General features: G+C 50.6%; 1 protein-coding gene across 4 annotated transcripts; it reads right to left on the bottom strand.

Moving 5' to 3' along the window:
- Positions 1–5573: 5573 nt before the first annotated feature.
- Positions 5574–19040, bottom strand: ldd (lipid droplet defective). 4 transcript variants are annotated; one of them, XM_015186785.2, is made up of 11 exons: positions 18508–19040; positions 12294–12703; positions 12098–12240; positions 11953–12036; positions 11655–11879; positions 11450–11589; positions 10270–11385; positions 9677–10205; positions 8963–9615; positions 7585–8879; positions 5574–7528 (listed from the first exon to the last, which is right to left on the bottom strand). In XM_015186785.2, exons 2-11 carry the CDS (start codon positions 12593–12595, stop codon positions 5962–5964), a joined length of 6054 nt encoding a protein of 2017 aa, XP_015042271.2. In that variant the 5' UTR covers positions 12596–12703; positions 18508–19040; the 3' UTR covers positions 5574–5961. The 4 variants fall into 4 exon arrangements, with proteins under 4 accessions (XP_015042271.2, XP_015042272.2, XP_001354430.4 ...); XM_015186786.2 differs by having other exon boundaries at positions 18888–19040; XM_001354394.4 differs by having other exon boundaries at positions 11739–11879; positions 18508–19038.
- Between the last annotated feature and the right edge of the window lie 138 nt (positions 19041–19178).

Genomic DNA, 19178 nt, shown 5'->3' with positions numbered 1-19178 from the left:
TCCCAGGATCGCGAGGATCCACACTGTCGATCGGTGCCTCGCCCAGATCGGCCGCCTTATTGCAGAGATATAGCGTGCAGAAGAAACCAGTATTTCAATTATACGCCAATCTTCGGTGGGCTATATCTCAGACAATTAGGGCCAGATCGGTGAAGGATCAACTGTCCCAGGATCGCGAGGATCCACACTGTCGATCGGTGCCTCGCCCAGATCGGCCGCCCTATTGCAGAGATATAGCTTGCAGAAGAAACCAGTATTTAAATTATACGCCAATCTTCGGTAGGCTATATCTCAGACAATTAGGGCCAGATCGGTGAAGGATCAACTGTCCCAGGATCGCGAGGATCCACACTGTCGATCGGTGCCTCGCCCAGATCGGCCGCCTTTTTGCAGAGATATAGCGTGCAGAAGAAACCAGTATTTCAATTATACGCCAATCTTCGGTGGGCTATATCTCAGACAATTAGGGCCAGATCGGTGAAGGATCAACTGTCCCAGGATCGCGAGGATCCACACTGTCGATCGGTGCCTCGCCCAGATCGGCCGCCCTATTGCAGAGATATAGCTTGCAGAAGAAACCAGTATTTCAATTATACGCCAATCTTCGGTAGGCTATATCTCAGACAATTAGGGCCAGATCGGTGAAGGATCAACTGTCCCAGGATAGCGAGGATCCACACTGTCGATCGGTGCCTCGCCCAGATCGGCCGCCTTATTGCAGAGATATAGCGTGCAGAAGAAACCAGTATTTCAATTATACGCCAATCTTCGGTGGGCTATATCTCAGACAATTAGGGCCAGATCGGTGAAGGATCAACTGTCCCAGGATCGCGAGGATCCACACTGTCGGCCAACTCTTCTAGAAGCGCGAGGATTGCAGAGATATAGCGTGCAGAAGAAACCAGTATTTCAATTATACGCCAATCTTCGGTAGGCTATATCTCAGACAATTAGGGCCAGATCGGTGAAGGGCCAACTCTTCTAGAAGCGCGAGGATCCACACTGTCGATCGGTGCCTCGCCCAGAGCGGCCGCCCTATTGCAGAGATATAGCTTGCAGAAGAAACCAGTATTTCAATTATACGCCAATCTTCGGTGGGCTATATCTCAGACAATTAGGGCCAGATCGGTGAAGGATCAACTGTCCCAGGATCGTGAGGCTCCATACTGTCGAGCGGCGTCAAAATCTCGACTTCGAAAATGAGGCCGATTTTTGGCAAATTTAATGATGTAACCATCATGATTTTTTGCGAAAATCGTGAAAAAATGGATATCCTTCATTCCGACTTCAGTCGATTGGCAGGACTCTCCCGATCACGGAAAGACATGCCTCGCCCAGATCGGCCGCCCAATTGCAGAGATATAGCGTGCAGAAGAAACCAGTATTTCAATTATACGCCAATCTTCGGTAGGGTATATCTCAGACAATTAGGGCCAGATCGGTGAAGGATCAACTGTCCCAGGATCGCGAGGATCCACACTGTCGATCGGTGCCTCGCCCAGATCGGCCGCCTTATTGCAGAGATATAGCGTGCAGAAGAAACCAGTATTTCAATTATACGCCAATCTTCGGTGGGCTATATCTCAGACAATTAGGGCCAGATCGGTGAAGGATCAACTGTCCCAGGATCGTGAGGCTCCATACTGTCGAGCGGCGTCAAAATCTCGACTTCGAAAATGAGGCCGATTTTTGGCAAATTTAATGATGTAACCATCATGATTTTTTGCGAAAATCGTGAAAAAATGGATATCCTTCATTCCGACTTCAGTCGATTGGCAGGACTCTCCCGATCACGGAAAGACATGCCTCGCCCAGATCGGCCGCCCAATTGCAGAGATATAGCGTGCAGAAGAAACCAGTATTTCAATTATACGCCAATCTTCGGTAGGGTATATCTCAGACAATTAGGGCCAGATCGGTGAAGGATCAACTGTCCCAGGATCGCGAGGATCCACACTGTCGATCGGTGCCTCGCCCAGATCGGCCGCCTTATTGCAGAGATATAGCGTGCAGAAGAAACCAGTATTTCAATTATACGCCAATCTTCGGTGGGCTATATCTCAGACAATTAGGGCCAGATCGGTGAAGGATCAACTGTCCCAGGATCGTGAGGCTCCATACTGTCGAGCGGCGTCAAAATCTCGACTTCGAAAATGAGGCCGATTTTTGGCAAATTTAATGATGTAACCATCATGATTTTTTGCGAAAATCGTGAAAAAATGGATATCCTTCATTCCGACTTCAGTCGATTGGCAGGACTCTCCCGATCACGGAAAGACATGCCTCGCCCAGATCGGCCGCCCAATTGCAGAGATATAGCGTGCAGAAGAAACCAGTATTTCAATTATACGCCAATCTTCGGTAGGCTATATCTCAGACAATTAGGGCCAGATCGGTGAAGGATCAACTGTCCCAGGATCGCGAGGATCCACACTATCGATCGGTGCCTCGCCCAGATCGGCCGCCTTATTGCAGAGATATAGCGTGCAGAAGAAACCAGTATTTCAATTATACGCCAATCTTCGGTGGGCTATATCTCAGACAATTAGGGCCAGATCGGTGAAGGATCAACTGTCCCAGGATCGCGAGGATCCACACTGTCGATCGGTGCCTCGCCCAGATCGGCCGCCTTATTGCAGAGATATAGCGTGCAGAAGAAACCAGTATTTCAATTATACGCCAATCTTCGGTAGGCTATATCTCAGACAATTAGGGCCAGATCGGTGAAGGATCAACTGTCCCAGGATCGCGAGGATCCACACTGTCGATCGGTGCCTCGCCCAGATCGGCCGCCTTATTGCAGAGATATAGCGTGCAGAAGAAACCAGTATTTCAATTATACGCCAATCTTCGGTAGGCTATATCTCAGACAATTAGGGCCAGATCGGTGAAGGATCAACTGTCCCAGGATCGCGAGGATCCACACTGTCGATCGGTGCCTCGCCCAGATCGGCCGCCCTATTGCAGAGATATAGCTTGCAGAAGAAACCAGTATTTCAATTATACGCCAATCTTCGGTAGGCTATATCTCAGACAATTAGGGCCAGATCGGTGAAGGATCAACTGTCCCAGGATCGCGAGGATCCACACTGTCGATCGGTGCCTCGCCCAGATCGGCCGCCTTATTGCAGAGATATAGCTTGCAGAAGAAACCAGTATTTCAATTATACGCCAATCTTCGGTAGGCTATATCTCAGACAATTAGGGCCAGATCGGTGAAGGATCAACTGTCCCAGGATCGCGAGGATCCACACTGTCGATCGGTGCCTCGCCCAGATCGGCCGCCTTATTGCAGAGATATAGCGTGCAGAAGAAACCAGTATTTCAATTATACGCCAATCTTCGGTAGGCTATATCTCAGACAATTAGGGCCAGATCGGTGAAGGATCAACTGTCCCAGGATCGCGAGGATCCACACTGTCGATCGGTGCCTCGCCCAGATCGGCCGCCCTATTGCAGAGATATAGCTTGCAGAAGAAACCAGTATTTCAATTATACGCCAATCTTCGGTGGGCTATATCTCAGACAATTAGGGCCAGATCGGTGAAGGATCAACTGTCCCAGGATCGCGAGGATCCACACTGTCGATCGGTGCCTCGCCCAGATCGGCCGCCCTTTTGCAGAGATATAGCTTGCAGAAGAAACCAGTATTTCAATTATACGCCAATCTTCGGTGGGCTATATCTCAGACAATTAGGGCCAGATCGGTGAAGAATCAACTGTCCCAGGATCGTGAGGCTTCATACTGTCGAGCGGCGTCAAAATCTCGACTTCGAAAATGAGGCCGATTTTTGGCAAATTTAATGATGTAACCATCATGATTTTTTGCGAAAATCGTGAAAAAATGGATGTCCTTTTTTCTGATGGCAGTCGATTTGCAGGACAATCCTGATCACGAAAAGACATGCCACGCCCAGATCGACCGCTGCTTAGCCGAGATATAGCGTATAGAAAAAGCCAGTATTTCGAAGAACTTGTGGCCAATAAGGTCTCGGCCAGAACCAAAACCAGATACCGAAAGACGGTATCGGTAATGTATGCACCTGCGAAGCACATACGTCGCACGTCGTAAAAAGTGCAAATGAATAATGTACCGACTGCTGGATGGATCGTGGATGTAGTATGCAACCGGTTCAGGAAGAGGGGGTCTGTATTGGTATGTGCAAAAGTTCTCCCTGGGCGTACTTTCATGGAGACATCTGATTGTAGGAGGGTGGATAAACTTGTAAGAGTAATCCAAACATACCGCAAGAAAATTCGAAGTTCTATGTACATACATATATATATATATATACATATATATGGAATGTGGAAGATTTTTGCCAGCTACACACACATATAACTTGAAACACACCAGAAAATTACACACTCCTGCACAAAAATTGTTAATTATAAGCCACAATCCCACGTCAGCCCCGTCGCCTTCTTTATGGCTTCGATATGCGGCTGTATTCGGATCAGCAGTACCTGCATGTTTTTCTTATTTAAGGCAAATAAATATTTTCCTGTCTCTCCGCCATCCAAAAGAGGTAGCGTCATTCCACGAATAATTCGGTTATGCAAGGCCCCACATGCAGACGCCTTTTTGGCAATGTGAGAAATGTGAGAAGTGGGCAAATGTGGAAGACGAGCGGGAAACGGGCAACGGGAAACGGGAAACCAGAAACGGGGGAGTGGCGAGTCCTGAACGCTGAACGCAGAACGCTGAACGAACCCTTTTAATTATGTTGATTTTTCGCTGATTTAATTTTTACCTGCGTTCGTTAAGTTCCCAGCAGCAGCAGCACAAACCAAATGGAATTTAATTTAATCCTTTGCCCGAAAGCCCCTTTTGGAAAAACATTTCACTTTTTTGTTCAAATTGACCAGGAAAAGCGCGGCGGCAAAGGCAACAAAAAATACATCGAAAGGAGAACGGAGGGGAACGCAGAGAAAAGGCAAATTATAAAAGCGCTTTGGCAAACGAATTTTCACCAAAATCCCTACCGTTCCGTTCTGCTGCGGAATAGAAGAGGGGAAAAAATACTTCAAAAGCGTCTATTGAAAGGCATAGACAGAGGGGGACAGGGAGGGGTGCAGCCAGACTCTTTTGGGGCACGTTTTGGTTAATGTTACAGCAGTTTTTGGTTTAATTACTTTTTGGCTTTCGACCCCATCCCCGCCTTTCGACTGCACTTTTGCCGCGTAACGCCACTTTCCCCGAACAGCTTAATTAAATATCCGTTCGCTTGCAAGGCAACCCTCTCGGTTTTTTTCAGGGTTCCCTCAGAAGCAGTTCAATAATTGCATCAGGGCTCCATCAGAAGCGCTAATTCGGTGGCATTATGTGGCTTTCAAAGGATTCGGGGGTAATTATCCGATTAACAGGAGGTGGCTACCGGAATGGGCTGCAGCTTCTATTGATGGAAGGAAGCATTTATGGCTATAAATAGCTGGATGACGGGTCTGCTAACAGCCCACGTTAACAGCCTGTTACAGCTCCCGGTGCTGTTAACAGCAACAGTTCTGTACTTATTGTATGTAGTATTTGTGGGTGCATGCTTATTGCATCCCGCATCCTTGAGCTTGAGATCTTCTCTCACATTTACTACTTTCACTTTATTCATAGGTACACACTCCTTCATAATATTAGAGGTATTGCACAATATACATACTCGTACTCGTAAAACTTGCGCCTGGCTAACAGAATCCTGTTTGAGGGTCGTTCGACGGCGGCATTGGCATAGCTGCATATTATCGTATTAAGTATCGAAATAAATAGGTCTTTTGCTGGTCCGAACTCTTATGGTCTAACAGAATACCCGAACAGAAACGGAAACAGAAATGTAGAACAACTATCACTGGATCCGCGTCCGATCTTATCACAAATAAAATTAAAAACACATCTCTAACTAAGCAAAAAAAAAAACACTACTCGTATTAAACACATAATTGCAGTGCAGTGCGGAAGAGTAAAATCAATCAAGTGGTTGTTTCCTCGTAGCCGCAGTGGATGTAGCCGGTGGCCAGGGAGCCGCCGACAGCCGGCGATTTGCTGGGCAGGCCATCGTCCTCCTGCAGCCCGTTCGAGGACGTTTTCTCGCTGCTGTCGAGGACTTTCTCGAACACCGTCTCAAAGCGGCAGCGGTTGACGGAGAAGCGGCTGATGCCCACGGACATGTCCCGCAGGGCGGCGAACAGCTCGGAGAGCAGCGGCAGTGGCAGTCCACTGGCCGCACTGCTGGAGGTGTCCCCGCCCGAACGGACCTTCACCAGGAAGCGCAGGCTGTGGGCGTAGTGCTGCAGGTCGCAGGCACCCGGTAGCCGCTCCGGCAGCATCTTGGCCAGCAGTGCCTGCTGGGCGGGTGGGCAGAAGCAGCTGATGCCGTAGTAGCCCCCATGCTCGGCCTTGAGCCGCGCGGGACTGCTGCTGGCCACGACCTGGCCCGCCTTGAGCACCGCCACGCGCTGGCACAGATGCTCGATCTCGGAGACCGAGTGGGAGGTCAGGACGATGGCGCGGCGGGCGGCCAGCAGCTGCTCGATGGTCGAGTAGACGAACTCCCGCGTCACCGGATCCAAGTCGCTGGTGGGCTCGTCCATGAGGACGGTGGGCGTGTGGCCGCAGCAGGTGGCGGCCACCGTCAGCTTCCGCCGATTGCCGCCGCTCAGGTTCCGCACCTGGACATCCCGGTACGAGCGCAGCTCGTAGGTGTTCAGGACCCTCGCGAGCAAAAGATCCAGATGGCGGATGCCCCGCAGGCGGCCGTAGAAGAGGATGCATTCGCGTACGGTTAGCAGGGGATCCAGCGGATTGCTCTGCGGGCAGTAGGAGATCCCCGGCTGATCGAAGTGGATGTGCCCCACATTGGGCTCCAGCTGTCCGGTAAGCACCTTGAAGATGGTCGACTTGCCGGCCCCGTTCTTGCCCAGGAGCCCGAAGCACTCGCCCCGCTTCACCCCGAAGTTCACCTGACGGACGGCGTAGCGTCCACGGTTGTACGCCACCCAAAGATTCTCGGCGCGCAAGGCCTCGCCGGCTTCCACGCAGCTCTTGAAGATGCTCTGCAGGCTAACGATCTTCAGCTGCTGGAGCTTCTGCAGTTCGCGGCGGTAGTGCCAGTCGAGGAGGCGCTCCAGGCGCTTCCACAGCCGCTGCAGCAGATGGCACTCGATGAGGACGTTCAGCACGAGTCCCGAGAGGCCCACCAGGGCCAGGGCGATGAAGTGGCGCTGCAGCAGGTCGCTGGCCAGCGGATGCTTGTACGAGTCGATGTCGTACCGCCTGAAGATCAGGGCAACCATGTAGTTCTTGCACAGCTCCAGGAGACCATCGCCCAAGGCGTGCTGGGGAAAGACGAGGAAGGCCTCATTCAGGCCATGCCGCCAGCTGTCCCACGCAGAGCCCTCTCCCACGACGCCCAGGATGAGGATGATCCCCATGGTGATCAATGGGATGATGATGTTCGCACAGAAGATCGATACAATGGCAATGCTCGAGTCGCTGAAGAGCTTCTCGGCCACATGGACAGCGGGAATGCATGCAAAACTAGAGACAAGATAAAGATTAGATACGATGTAGTTGGTAGATGGTAGACGACCTACCTAAACATCAATGAGAGTCCAATGATGCCAATCAGCTGCTGTCTGGCCACAAACACGGGCATGCTGAAGACCAGAACGATGCCCAGGCAAACCACCAGGGCCAGCACCATGATGAAGTAGTCCCAGATGAAGGCCACCAGCCAGTAGGTAACCGCCGAGACGCCGCACAGACGCTGCTGCAGCTTCTCGCCGCTGATGCGCTCGTTCACGAGATAGACGGCATTGGCGGCCACCACCAGGCCAAAGGCGATCAGCAGAATGAACACCATGCAGGAGTCGCCCGCCTGCCGCAGCAGGGAGCTGGTGCTTAGCTCTGCGAAGCCCAGCTTCCACGGCTCGTTGCGGGTGAGTATCCCGTACTCCGAGTCGTTTAGGCTGGTGCGCAGCAGCTCAGAGTTCAGGTCGTTCAGCCAGGCCATCATCGCGTGGTAGCCCTTGTTGTTGTACCACACAGTGGCCCCCGACCCGTTCACGGCGTAGCCGCCATAGCGTCGCTCCCGGTACTCATCGAGGGTTGTCAGCACCCAGTCGTAGGCCAGCGAGGAGTCGCTGAACTCCCGGCACTCGGAGAAGTTTCCGTTCCCATCATTGACATCGCAGGAGGATCTCAGACCCGGATAGAGCTGCTCGGTGAATGGCGTGAGCCTCTCGCCGCTGAGCAGCTGTACGCTGTGCGGATACAGGGCCCTGGTGAGCGGCAGGACCGTGTCGAAGTCATCCTCCAGACGATAGCTGACGAACCACATGGCGCACAGCTCGAACACCGCAGGCAGCAGGAGCACGTACAGCAGCAGTCGGTAGTTGCGGGCCAGATGCCGCAGTCGCTTGCCAAACAGCAGCCGCATCTGGACACATGACGAGGGCGGATCCTCGGACACATCCGCTGGGCCAGCCACAATGCCTCCTCCGCCTCCGCCTCCTTCCGCAGCTGCTGCTGCTGATGCTCCTCCCCGTGGCTGCTCCTCGCTGCGATTGAGCTGCTCGAACTCCTGCTCCAGACTGCTGCTCGACGATAGCTCCAGTTCGGCGATGGCCCCCAGCGACTCCTGCTGCTGCAGCAGCTCCAGAAACTGCACGGCTGCGGGGGTGAGATTCTCCGCATAGCTGGCGCTGATGGTCAGGCTGTGGGGCTCATTCTCGGTGGCAGGCAGCACCTGGCTGTTGGTCAGCAGCTGCTTGCCCCTGGCCGCAATGTGAGCGGCCACTGGGGCATCGGCGCAGCGCATCTTCACGCTGTAGTTGGCAGTGCAGAGATGTTGCAATGAGTCGCGACTGTGCTGGGCAATGATGCGACCCTGTAGGCACCAGGAGGAGGAGGAGGAAAAGGATTAGAGGGTTGGGTGGGTCTCATTGGGAGATTGGGTGGGATCACACTCACATTCCGCATAATGACCAGCGAATCACTCAGGTACTTGGCTTCGTCCAGGAAGTGGGTGGCAAAGATCACCGCACGGCCCTGGCGCAGCTGTTCGATCAGATTCCAGATGTCCTTGCGCGCCTTGGCATCGACCCCGTTGCAGGGTTCGTCCAGGATGACGACACTGGGCGAGGCAATGAACGCAATGGCCACACAGAGACGCCGCCTATAGCCACCCGACAGCTGCCACGAGGGATAGTCCTCGTGCTGGCCAAAGTTGAGGCTCTTCAGAGTGCGACTTACCTCCGTCTCCAACTCCACCTCGGCAGAGCCATCAGAGGGCATCTTTATGTGGGCGTACAACTGCAGATGCTCGCGGGCCGTCAGCTTGGGTATGAGGATGTTGTCCTGCCAGCAGACGCCCACATTGTGCTCGCCGGCACGGAGCAGCACCTTGCCGCCCGTCGGTCGGATCTGGCCGGTGAGCAGCTTGATGAGAGTGCTCTTGCCAGCCCCATTGCGGCCGAGCAGGCAGCTCACTTGGTTGCGGGCGAAATCCAGATTCAGATTGGACACGGCGCACTGGCTGCCATAGAGCTTGGTGACATTCAGCAGCGAGGCACCCAGCTTGTCGTCCAAATGGGAGCTCATTGCCCGCACGAAGCTGTACTCAGCTGAAAAAGGAATATTCCGAGAATAAAATAGAAGCCGATCCGATCCTCTACTGTAACTTACTTTTCTTCCACCTCTGATAGGCATAGCCAATGGCGGCATAGAGCATAAAGTCGAGCAGAAACATCAGCAGAGCCATTGCGCACTCGCTCCTCGCTGGACCCAGGTGGATCAAGTGGCCCCACGTGAGGCCCTGCTGCTGGAGCTCCATGCGCATCAGTTCGCCCCAGCCCTTGGCGAAGGCCGTCGTGAAGGAGAGGTCCACCAGGAAGCTCTCGAATAGACTTAGCTTCGCATCGAACATCAGCACAATGATGAAGGGGCACAGGCTGATGAAGAACAGCAGGGATGTGGCCACGGCACCAATGTTGGCCGAGGTGAAGAAGTTCGAGCACATGTAACAGAAGGAGACGAGACAGGCGCCAAAGCTCAGACAGTAGAACATCATGAAGAACCAGTTGGTGTACGACAGGATGCCACCACTGTAGAGCACCAGGCTGACGATTGCAAAGATCAGGCACAGCTCCATGAGGCTCATCAAGGCCCAGGCGACCAGCTCCGAATGGGCCCTGAGACCCATCGAACGCATCAACTAATAAAAAGAAGAGAGTGTGTCAGCATAAGAATACCAGAGTATATAAGGCAGAGTCCCTCACCATACTATTCCTGCTCTCTCGCATCCAAATCCGCTCCCTTACACAGATCGCCACGGCCACTACCAAGCCCAGGCAGTAGGCCAGCTGCACGGCCTGGGACAGGTAGAGGCCTCGCTTGAACTCGTCATTCACGAACGAAGGATAGGGGAACTGTTTCGTGTAGAACTGCATGTTGTCCACCTCGAATTTGGGCTTCTTGCTGCCCCCGCCGGCGCCCCCGAGGCCGCTCAGGAGATCCAGCAGGCCTTGACGCTTGGATCGGGTAAGAACATCACCATCCCCACTTCCATCGCCATCCCCATCTCCCCCTTGTACATCATCCAGGGAGAGGAGAAACTCTGGGTTAAATGTTGTGGTTTCCAGGTCCATTCTAGAGGGTGCTGCGGTGGTGGTCTCAGGGTCCTGGATCGGTGCAGTGTTGGCCTCAGTGGAGGTGTTCTCGATACTCAGGTCAAAGTCAACATCATCATCGTCGTCGTCGTCGTCGTCGTTCACAGCCTTGATGCTGAACAAACTGCCCGGCGACCTGGTTGCCGGCTCCTCCTCCATGAATCCCGCCTCGTCACGCTTGTGCTTGACGATGCCCAGGTCCACCATTTGCTTGAGCTGCACGAACCCCCGATGGTACTTCATGTCGATGACCATGCTGTCGGCGGGCCCGGGAAACCAGAAGCGGTTCCTATTCTCGAACGTCGGCTGGGTGTTGTCCGTGTCCATGTGGAGGCGGTAGACCACCTCCTTGGTGCCGACGCTCTCGAAATTGAGGGCTGCCAGGAACATGCGCTTCTGGTTGAGTTCGTAGGCCTGCTGCTGCAGCTCCTCCACGCTATCCACAGCCACAAAGCGGTCCGCAGACACGCACTCCATCAGATCCGAGACGGTGGTGATGATGTCGTAGATGAGCTGATTCGTGCGAATGAACTGGAACACCCGCTCGATCGCCACGATGTCAAAGTCATCGCCCACCACGCTCTTCACCAGCGGGGAGCGAGCCAGCTTTAGGAGATTATCGAAGGCCAGCTGGAAGGTGGCATTCGTGTGGAGTTTGGTGAGGATCGTACCGGCGGCCTGCGAGAGCTGTTTCAGTTTGTCCAGCTCCTCGAAGGTGGCGTTGCTCTGGAGGGAGGGAACACACAAATTGGGAACATGCCATGTGGATGGACTCGCTGTGTTTACTCACAAACTTCACTACACTCTCCGTGAGGGTATTCGATGGGGTGTACAGTATCTTTCCCTGGATGATCGGCTTGATGGTGTTCCACGTGAGCTTGCCCTGGTTCGTGGAGGTCACGTCGAGGTAGAGGCGCTTGCAGTATTTGGCTGTAAGTCAGAAGAAGAAACCAAAAAATATAATCTCAAGGGAATAGAGTCTTCCCGCCGCTCACTTGGCTTCCAGTCTGTTCCACTGCTCTGCCTTCTGCTTTTGCTTCTGTCTCTGCTCCTCCTCCTCCTCCTCCCTTGATACTCACTTGGCATGGCATCCAGCTCCACATCGTTGACCTCGCTAAAGTCCTCCGAATAGAGGATGTCGTTGACCAAAGGAATGCTCTCCGTGCTGGGAAATGGATGCCCGCACAGCAGCGTCCCAAGCTTCACAAAAGTCTCGCGATCTGCAACGAAATAGCAGTTTGGATTCCTGGATTAAGGATTCGAGGATTCAGGGGTTCATTCCTTGCCACATACTAGAAAACAAATGCTTTACGTCAAAGCTGTAGTTCATCATGCGCTCGATCTCCGGCACCAAGGATATGATTTCTGTGATATTCGCTAAAAGAAGAAAGTAAATCAATAAACTAGCAAGAGATCAGGCCCACTCCACTCCACTCACTGCGTATAATTTCAAGATGATCGCTGGTGATCAGTGCCGTCACCGCGGATACAAAATTCGCCTTCTCCGCCAGCTCCACGACGGCCGTGTGCAGCTTGTCATCCGTCACAAAGGCATTCACCACATCGATCACAGAGTGGAGTCTACAAAGATCAGGATAGGAGAATGGAGCACATGAATCATGGCGCTGACTTACGGCGCTCCCTTCCATCTGGAGTACTCCTCGTAGGGCTCCGATGGCAGGCACTTATTCTCGATGCTGCATATGTAGGAGAAGGCACTGGGCACCATCTGGTTCTTGGTGGGCAGCAGTCTGGTCGGATATTGGCAGGCGGCTATCTCCTCGGAGCCATATTTCATGCGGATCAAATACAGCAGCATGAAGATCAGCACGGGCCAGAGGAGGAGCGTCAGGGAGAGGACCTTCTGGCGCCATCGCACCAGGAGATCCTTGCGCAGCAGCGCTCGGATCTCCCGCGTGTTAAAATACATCCTCATTACCGCCTAGTGCTCTCGCTCTCGCTCTCCAAATCTCTTTGCGCTTCTCACTACTGTTGTGGTCTCTCTGGGTGCTCAGAAACCGTCCAATCATCGATGCATTTTTGCCTGCAGGGAAGGAGAAGTTGATTAAAGGGTTGCTAATGGATTTACCAAAAGGTGTGAAGTGTGCGAATTGCGGGGGAGATGTATGTGGTTTTTTGGTATGCCCTGGCCCAGCAGGGAGGGTAGTACCAAAGACTATGCACAACTGCCAAGATTTTGCATCTCCTTCTGTGCTTCGTCTCTTCGTCAATGCTTTGAGCAGCCTAGTCGGTCCCCAGAATCCAACCACCCAGTCGGTGGCAAGAAACTAGAAACGGTATACATTGCTTGGGCATGATGGAGTTACATGATACAGCCCAAAAGACAATTGAAGTACCGGTACCCTGAAATGGAATTTGTTCCGTTCCTGATATCCAATATCTCTTGGTATTCTAAGGTTTGGTCTGGTAATACCTGTTCATCTGTCAGTCTAAAGGTGGATAGGAAAGCATTTACGCTGATTCTGTTAAGCTGTGGAAAGGGCATTCGAAGCATCGATCGACTCCCAGCCACTTCCTCTGCCTGCAACTCTGACTGGCATATGCCATGATGTACGAGTATGCACACACTTCCTATCGCATAATTAGCTGGTGTTTGCCTACCGCGTTTGCTCGTTGGTTTCCTTTGTGTGGTATACTCTCCGATTGTATCTCCGAAACGGTTTTAGTTTCGATTTGCACATTGCTAATTCAGGCAGGCCGTTAATTCCGCTGTGGTTCGCCTTCGAATTGCACTTCCCCCTCCATCCATCCAATCCACCCAAAGAGCGATGGTGGAAGCGATGACAATTATTTTAAAGCGCACGCTTTCTGTAATTTAAATTAAATTATTGCCTGAGTCACTGACCGATCGATCAGCTGCCAATGCACAATTATATAGATAACCACAGAGTTGAATCTTTGCAGGTATCTCTTGGCCTTCCATGTCTTGCACTCCCCATACCCACAGAGCTATCACAGAGCTGAAGCTATCCATTAGATTTAACAGCCGCCCTCTCAGAGGGGGAGCCAGAGGAGGAGAAGCCACACAGAGATGAGCCGCATCTACATATTACCCAGACAGCCAGACAGACATTCGGCGGCGCGATTTATGGCTGGAACCTCGCGAAACCAGTTACAAATCAAATAATGCTCGTCTATAACGTATACTATACACCATACTGGATATATAAAATAATAATAAAGAAGCAAAACCCACCCAAACTCTTGTTCTGTTCTCTGGGTTGCATATTTCGTATGCAAAGCTTGTGACTTGTGACTTTTGCGTACCCCCAATGTGGCATCTATTGGGTTGGGGTTTGGGGTTTGGGACTGACTGGCGGCTGCAGGTTCATGTTCAGGTTCAGCTTCAGGTAGTACTCGTCATCCACCTGTACGGACAGACGGGTTCGATTAGGTCTACGATCGAAAGTGAGAAAATCCCAGGCGACTGGCACAACACACACAAAAGAACATTAGGCCACAGCCAATGCTCGACAGAGTGAACCATTTGTAGATCCTTCTCGGGTATGATGTAGGCATACATCGGATCATGCCAGTCGGTCGATTAATCACTAGGAAAAAGGTTGATCACTTTTTACACTTATATAAAAATGTACGTATGTATGCCTGAAGGATGGCAGTGCCAGCAGCATTGCAAGCTCGAACCGAAGAAGGGTCGCAATGTGATACATTTCATGAGATAAAAACTAATGAGGAATCAGTTTAAAGATTTAGGCAAATTTGAAATCTAGAACTGGGGGTCTATAATGGCTCATTTACTGCCTCGAATTTGCGCTATCGATTGATCACTGTAGAATCCACTGCCCCAGAAACCATTGTCTCTGTTTGGATGTGGGAATGGGGGTTCGGGTTCTCTGTTTCCGAAACAATACGAGTATTTCCCATAAGAGCAAAAACCCAAAAACACCGAAACATCGAAACACCAACCAAGTTGTTTGCTATTGGAACCAGTTCCCCATACCCATTTCCAGTCCCAGTTTTAGTTTTAGTTTCAGTTTTAGTTTTGAGATTTCTATTCCAGTTTCAATTGCAGTTGCAGTTGCAATTGCAATTGCAGTTGCAGTTGCAGCTTTGCTGATTAGCCAACGAGCAGCATAATGTTGCACTCTCGAGAGCCAATGTCACCATCGATCGACCGATGGGGGGGGGATGGGACCGATGGGATTATCTAACCGATTGACCGGTCTGCCGGCTAATGCTCTACTTTTCCACTGGCTCTGATCTCTGGCGATCTCTGACTGCGGGAGATCTACGCTGCGATTATTACAAGGTAATTATATATGCAACGTAGTACAACTACAGCCGAGAGTTTATGAATTACAGTGCCCCACCCCCACACACTACCTATAATACGTGTGTACTAAGTATTTACTACGACTAACTAGCCGTTGGTGGGGATGTAGCTAAGAGCTTTCGATCTTATTCTAATTGGAAGCAGTTTTGGGGACACGAGTCGAACATTAACCCGCCGCCCCCTCGTCGTACCCCGAAGTCGTATTTGAAACCAGACTTTGGACCACTTCCAACGCTTTAGACTAATTAAAATCACAGCGAAAATCAGCAGCAGAAAGTGTGCTGTGATGCAGTCAGTCGCTAAACAGGATTTTGATGGTGATTTGAAAGTAATCTTCTCTGCTGTACCCCTGCTGTACCCCTGCTGTACCCTGTGTGTGGTGTGTGCTGTGCGCTGTGTGCTGTGCGGTGTGTGTGTTGTGCAACCAAAACTTGTTTAAATCACGTTTAGAGCTGAAATTCCCAGAACCCAAACGCATCTAATCGAAAGGGAAGACGCTGCTCAACGTAGAGATCAGATCCCTTGCTTTCGAGTCGTCTGATTAGAGCCCCTCAAGCTGCACTGACAGGCTGCACTCATAAATAGATGGAGAGGCCACCATGGACGCCACCTTCTGTCAGTCGCATTCCCAGACAATCAGAATCAACCTCACTAAATCATCTACTAGCTACTAATACTCGTTGAGGTAGTATTATCTACTGGAGCAGCAGTAAGATATCTCATAAGCATATGTCGGCGGAGGGGACTTTGCTTCTGACAGTTATACGATGTGGATGTGGATGTGAGCCAGACGCCATTTATCATCTAATCGAATGAGCGACCTTGACCATGAGAGTCTCTTCTGAAGAGCGAAATCCAAAGCCAGCAATTCTAGCAAAACAATTTAAATATTAAATAAAAACCAGAAACTAGTTTGTGCCTGTCTATCCATCAGACGGATGGATGGCGGATGGCGGAATGCCTATCCCTGGAACTCCATTCCACTCCTCTCCGCCATAATCGTGGTGTCGTGTAATGAATTTTGTTTTGATGATTATCCCAATTATCCCAATTTACAGAGCTCTCTCCCGCTCTCCTGTCTTCTATCTATCTATCTATCAATCTATCTATCTATCTATCTATAGAAATTGTAATCAATTGTATTGTAGTAGTACCGAGTATCGCTCGACAAAAGTCGCGTGTGGCTTCAGTGACGCGTTTAGAAACGCACGCGTTTTTTCCCGCTTCTTCTGGTTGTTTGGTCTTGTCATTGGCGTACGATTATTCCCAGTGCTACCCATGTACATATGTACATATATCCCAGCATATACGAGGAGTATGTCTATTCGGTGGTGGTGCCACAATTCTTAAGTTATGGTAATCGCAACTCGGTGGAGTAGGATAGGTTTTGAGCTAGAATACGATACATCCTTGGCCAGATCTCAGGATCAATTGAAATGTCATATTAATGGTAAAAATTTAAGTGAAAACACCTCTTCCTCTCTCGGTGCTTAACGGCATATATGTATGTACAAATATTTAAATCGAAGTGCAACTATTTACAGGGTTCTTCTTCTCTAGTTCTCTAGTTCTCTAGTTCCCTGGTTCCCTAGTTTCCTAGCTTCTGCTGGTAGTGTGTCTGGGTTGGCCATGGATCGATCGCACGATCAGCGTGAGTTGGCAAGAACCGCAGAGCGTAGAGTTGGCTATAACGTATTTATACACGTACATACTCGTACGTATGTCGCATATATTTTATTTATACACTTTCAAGCTCTAGAGCAGCCGGTGGCGGCGACGGCGGCGGTTGTTGGCTGCATAGGAAATGCTTCTGACTCTTATTTATTTTGTATTATTTTATTTTTTTTTTACTTTTTGCTGCTGCTGGAGAAGGCTTTAAAAGCAGCGCCAGCAGCTATCAAGGTCATTGCTTACATGTGCACAAACTGGCGATGCAATTAAAGTCTGGATACGCCGTCGTTTAGTGTCTGACTAAGTGAGTGTCTCTCCGTCGCTCCGTCTGTCTGGCTGTCTGTCAGTCTGACTGTGATAACCAGTCTCTGATTATTGCTGCTGCTGTTACTGCTGCTGCTTCTCAAGGGCCTTTGAAGTCGTCCGACTATGCAAAAAGAATATGTTAATGTGGCAAGAATATTGCCAAACCAGAAGCGATGGAATAGCAGTACGTGTGATAAAAGATACACACAGTATTTGAAGATCCCTAACAAAGTAAGATCTCTAAGATCTTCGTTGCAAATATTAGTAGCTTTTGTAAGTTTTAAACTTTAGATTCAATGTCGGAAACCTTCTAGTTTTGCCGGATTTCTGACTCGGAATAACACTTCGAACGTGTTAATTACTTGGATATGCACGTTAGCGATTTCTCATGCGTTTGATGGGTGGCGAGGGGAGCCAATACACTGCCAGACAACGGGGTACAACAGCAGCAGAAGCACTCCGTCTCAAGGTAAATATTTAGTGTACTTGACATCATCAAAGACAAGTGGGTGGACGTCGAAAGGACCTTTTGATCACCAACAACAAATATACTAAAGTAGACCCTTTTCAGCAAACTCTGAGCTCGGCTCTCGGATCCCTGATCAGGGTATCCACAATTCGTGCTTCGCACGTGGTGTTTTGTGTTTTCACTTTCGTTGGTTTATTGCCGATTTTGCCACCTTCTTTTGCTCGTTTGGCGATTGGCTTGGCTTGGCTTGGTTTGGCTTGGCGGTGCTTTACGAGCGCGCACTACACCACATATTTTCTTTGGCTTGCTTTGTTTTGTTTTGTTTTCTGGTGTGGGGGGCGGCGGCCCAAAAGGCAGATGAGCAACAGCAACGTGCCAAGAAAACCCGATCCAGAAACAGGCACAGAAAACCAAAAGAAACGACGATGGACGGGGGACGGGGGACGGTGGACCGTGGACCCCGGACAAGAAATCAAACTGAATAACAAGTTGAAAGCAATAGCGATTGAAAACAGCTGTCGGCTGTCGGTACCGAACGGTTTGGGTTTGGGTTTGGGCCTCAATCTCTCTCGCTCGCGCTCTCGCTCTCGCTCTTAAAGACCAAAAGTTTTCAAACCAGGCCTCAGCGCATTTGTGTACTCTTTTTCCACGCAGACAGATGGGAAGGGTAGTGTGACTAAACTGAGGACTACACACACATATGTATGTCCGTCCATATATGTATACACAGGGAAGCCCATGAGCCACTCGAGGGATTAAGCAATGGGCAGTGGGTCCTTATGTCCAGCTAGATCGAGGGACTGCATACGTGCTTCGCGTCCTGCGGCAGCGCACCTCGGTCACCATGTCAAGCTCTTGACAAGCCTTCTGAAGTATAACTTCTTCTGAATCAGATTGCAAGGGACAAAAGGGATCGATCCCTTGCAATTCGAAGGGCATACACATTTCGCCCATGGCTAAGCAGAATCTCTATGCACTTTTCTGTTTTCTGTTGTTTTTCTTGGAGTATTTTTTTGTTTTTGGGTTTTGGGAGCTGATGTTGCAACCCATTGAATGAATGGGAAATACAGACGTGAAAAATACTTACTATGCGGCAGTTGAAGCTCGAAATTGGTGGACTACCTTCCCACTGGATGTTGTTATTGGTTCTTGGTTGCCACAGATGCCACAGGTGCAACACAAGCAAAACACACACGAAACACACACACACAAAGAAACACACACACTTTTGTTGCCACACACTCCACTGCACTCCACTACACTCTAGGTTTTCTTCGAGTTTTCTTCTGAGTTTTGGTTCTGAGATCAGTAATTCTTCTTCTGTGGCTGCGACTGTGGCTCTGGCTGGGGCTGGGGCTGGGGCTGCGGCTGGGGGAGGGAGTGCAAGGGCATCTCCCTTTGGATTCGCTACGCACTTGCAGGAACACAAAAAAATAGAAACAGAAATATTGTTTGTAAAGCTACTACCAATACTCAATCAATCGCTTCAATCTAAAGCTCGACCGTCCGCCTCCAGTTCAGTTCAACAATTGAGCTTGACGAAACGCGCGTACCGGGAATTATTTAATTCCGCAGCAGCGGGCCCGACGCTCGTCGTTCGAAGCTCTCCGATCGACGCGTCGCGACGGTGGGGCTGCTGCTGCTGCTGCTGCTGCTTCGTCTCTCCAAAACTTTAAACTTCGGCTGTGTGTAGGTGTGGGTGTGTGTTGTTTTTGTTTTTGTTGTGCTCTCAACAACAGACAGAGCAACAGGCTGCCC

Source organism: Drosophila pseudoobscura, chromosome X (genome assembly GCF_009870125.1).
Source record: "Drosophila pseudoobscura strain MV-25-SWS-2005 chromosome X, UCI_Dpse_MV25, whole genome shotgun sequence".
NCBI classification, from domain to species: domain Eukaryota; kingdom Metazoa; phylum Arthropoda; class Insecta; order Diptera; family Drosophilidae; genus Drosophila; species Drosophila pseudoobscura.
This window is presented reverse-complemented; position numbering and strand designations above follow the sequence as displayed.

What these genes read in the sequence shown, in the direction of transcription:
- ldd (XM_015186785.2), bottom strand. Translation starts at nt 12,595, where the DNA reads ATGAGGATGTATTTTAACACGCGGGAGATCCGAGCGCTGCTGCGCAAG. An exon ending in TGGAACAGACTGGAAGCCAA is followed by an intron (nt 11,590 to 11,654) that starts GTGAGCGGCGGG and finishes TCTGACTTACAG; the next exon opens with CCAAATACTGCAAGCGCCTC. An exon ending in GAGAGAGCAGGAATAGTATG is followed by an intron (nt 10,206 to 10,269) that starts GTGAGGGACTCT and finishes TCTTTTTATTAG; the next exon opens with TTGATGCGTTCGATGGGTCT.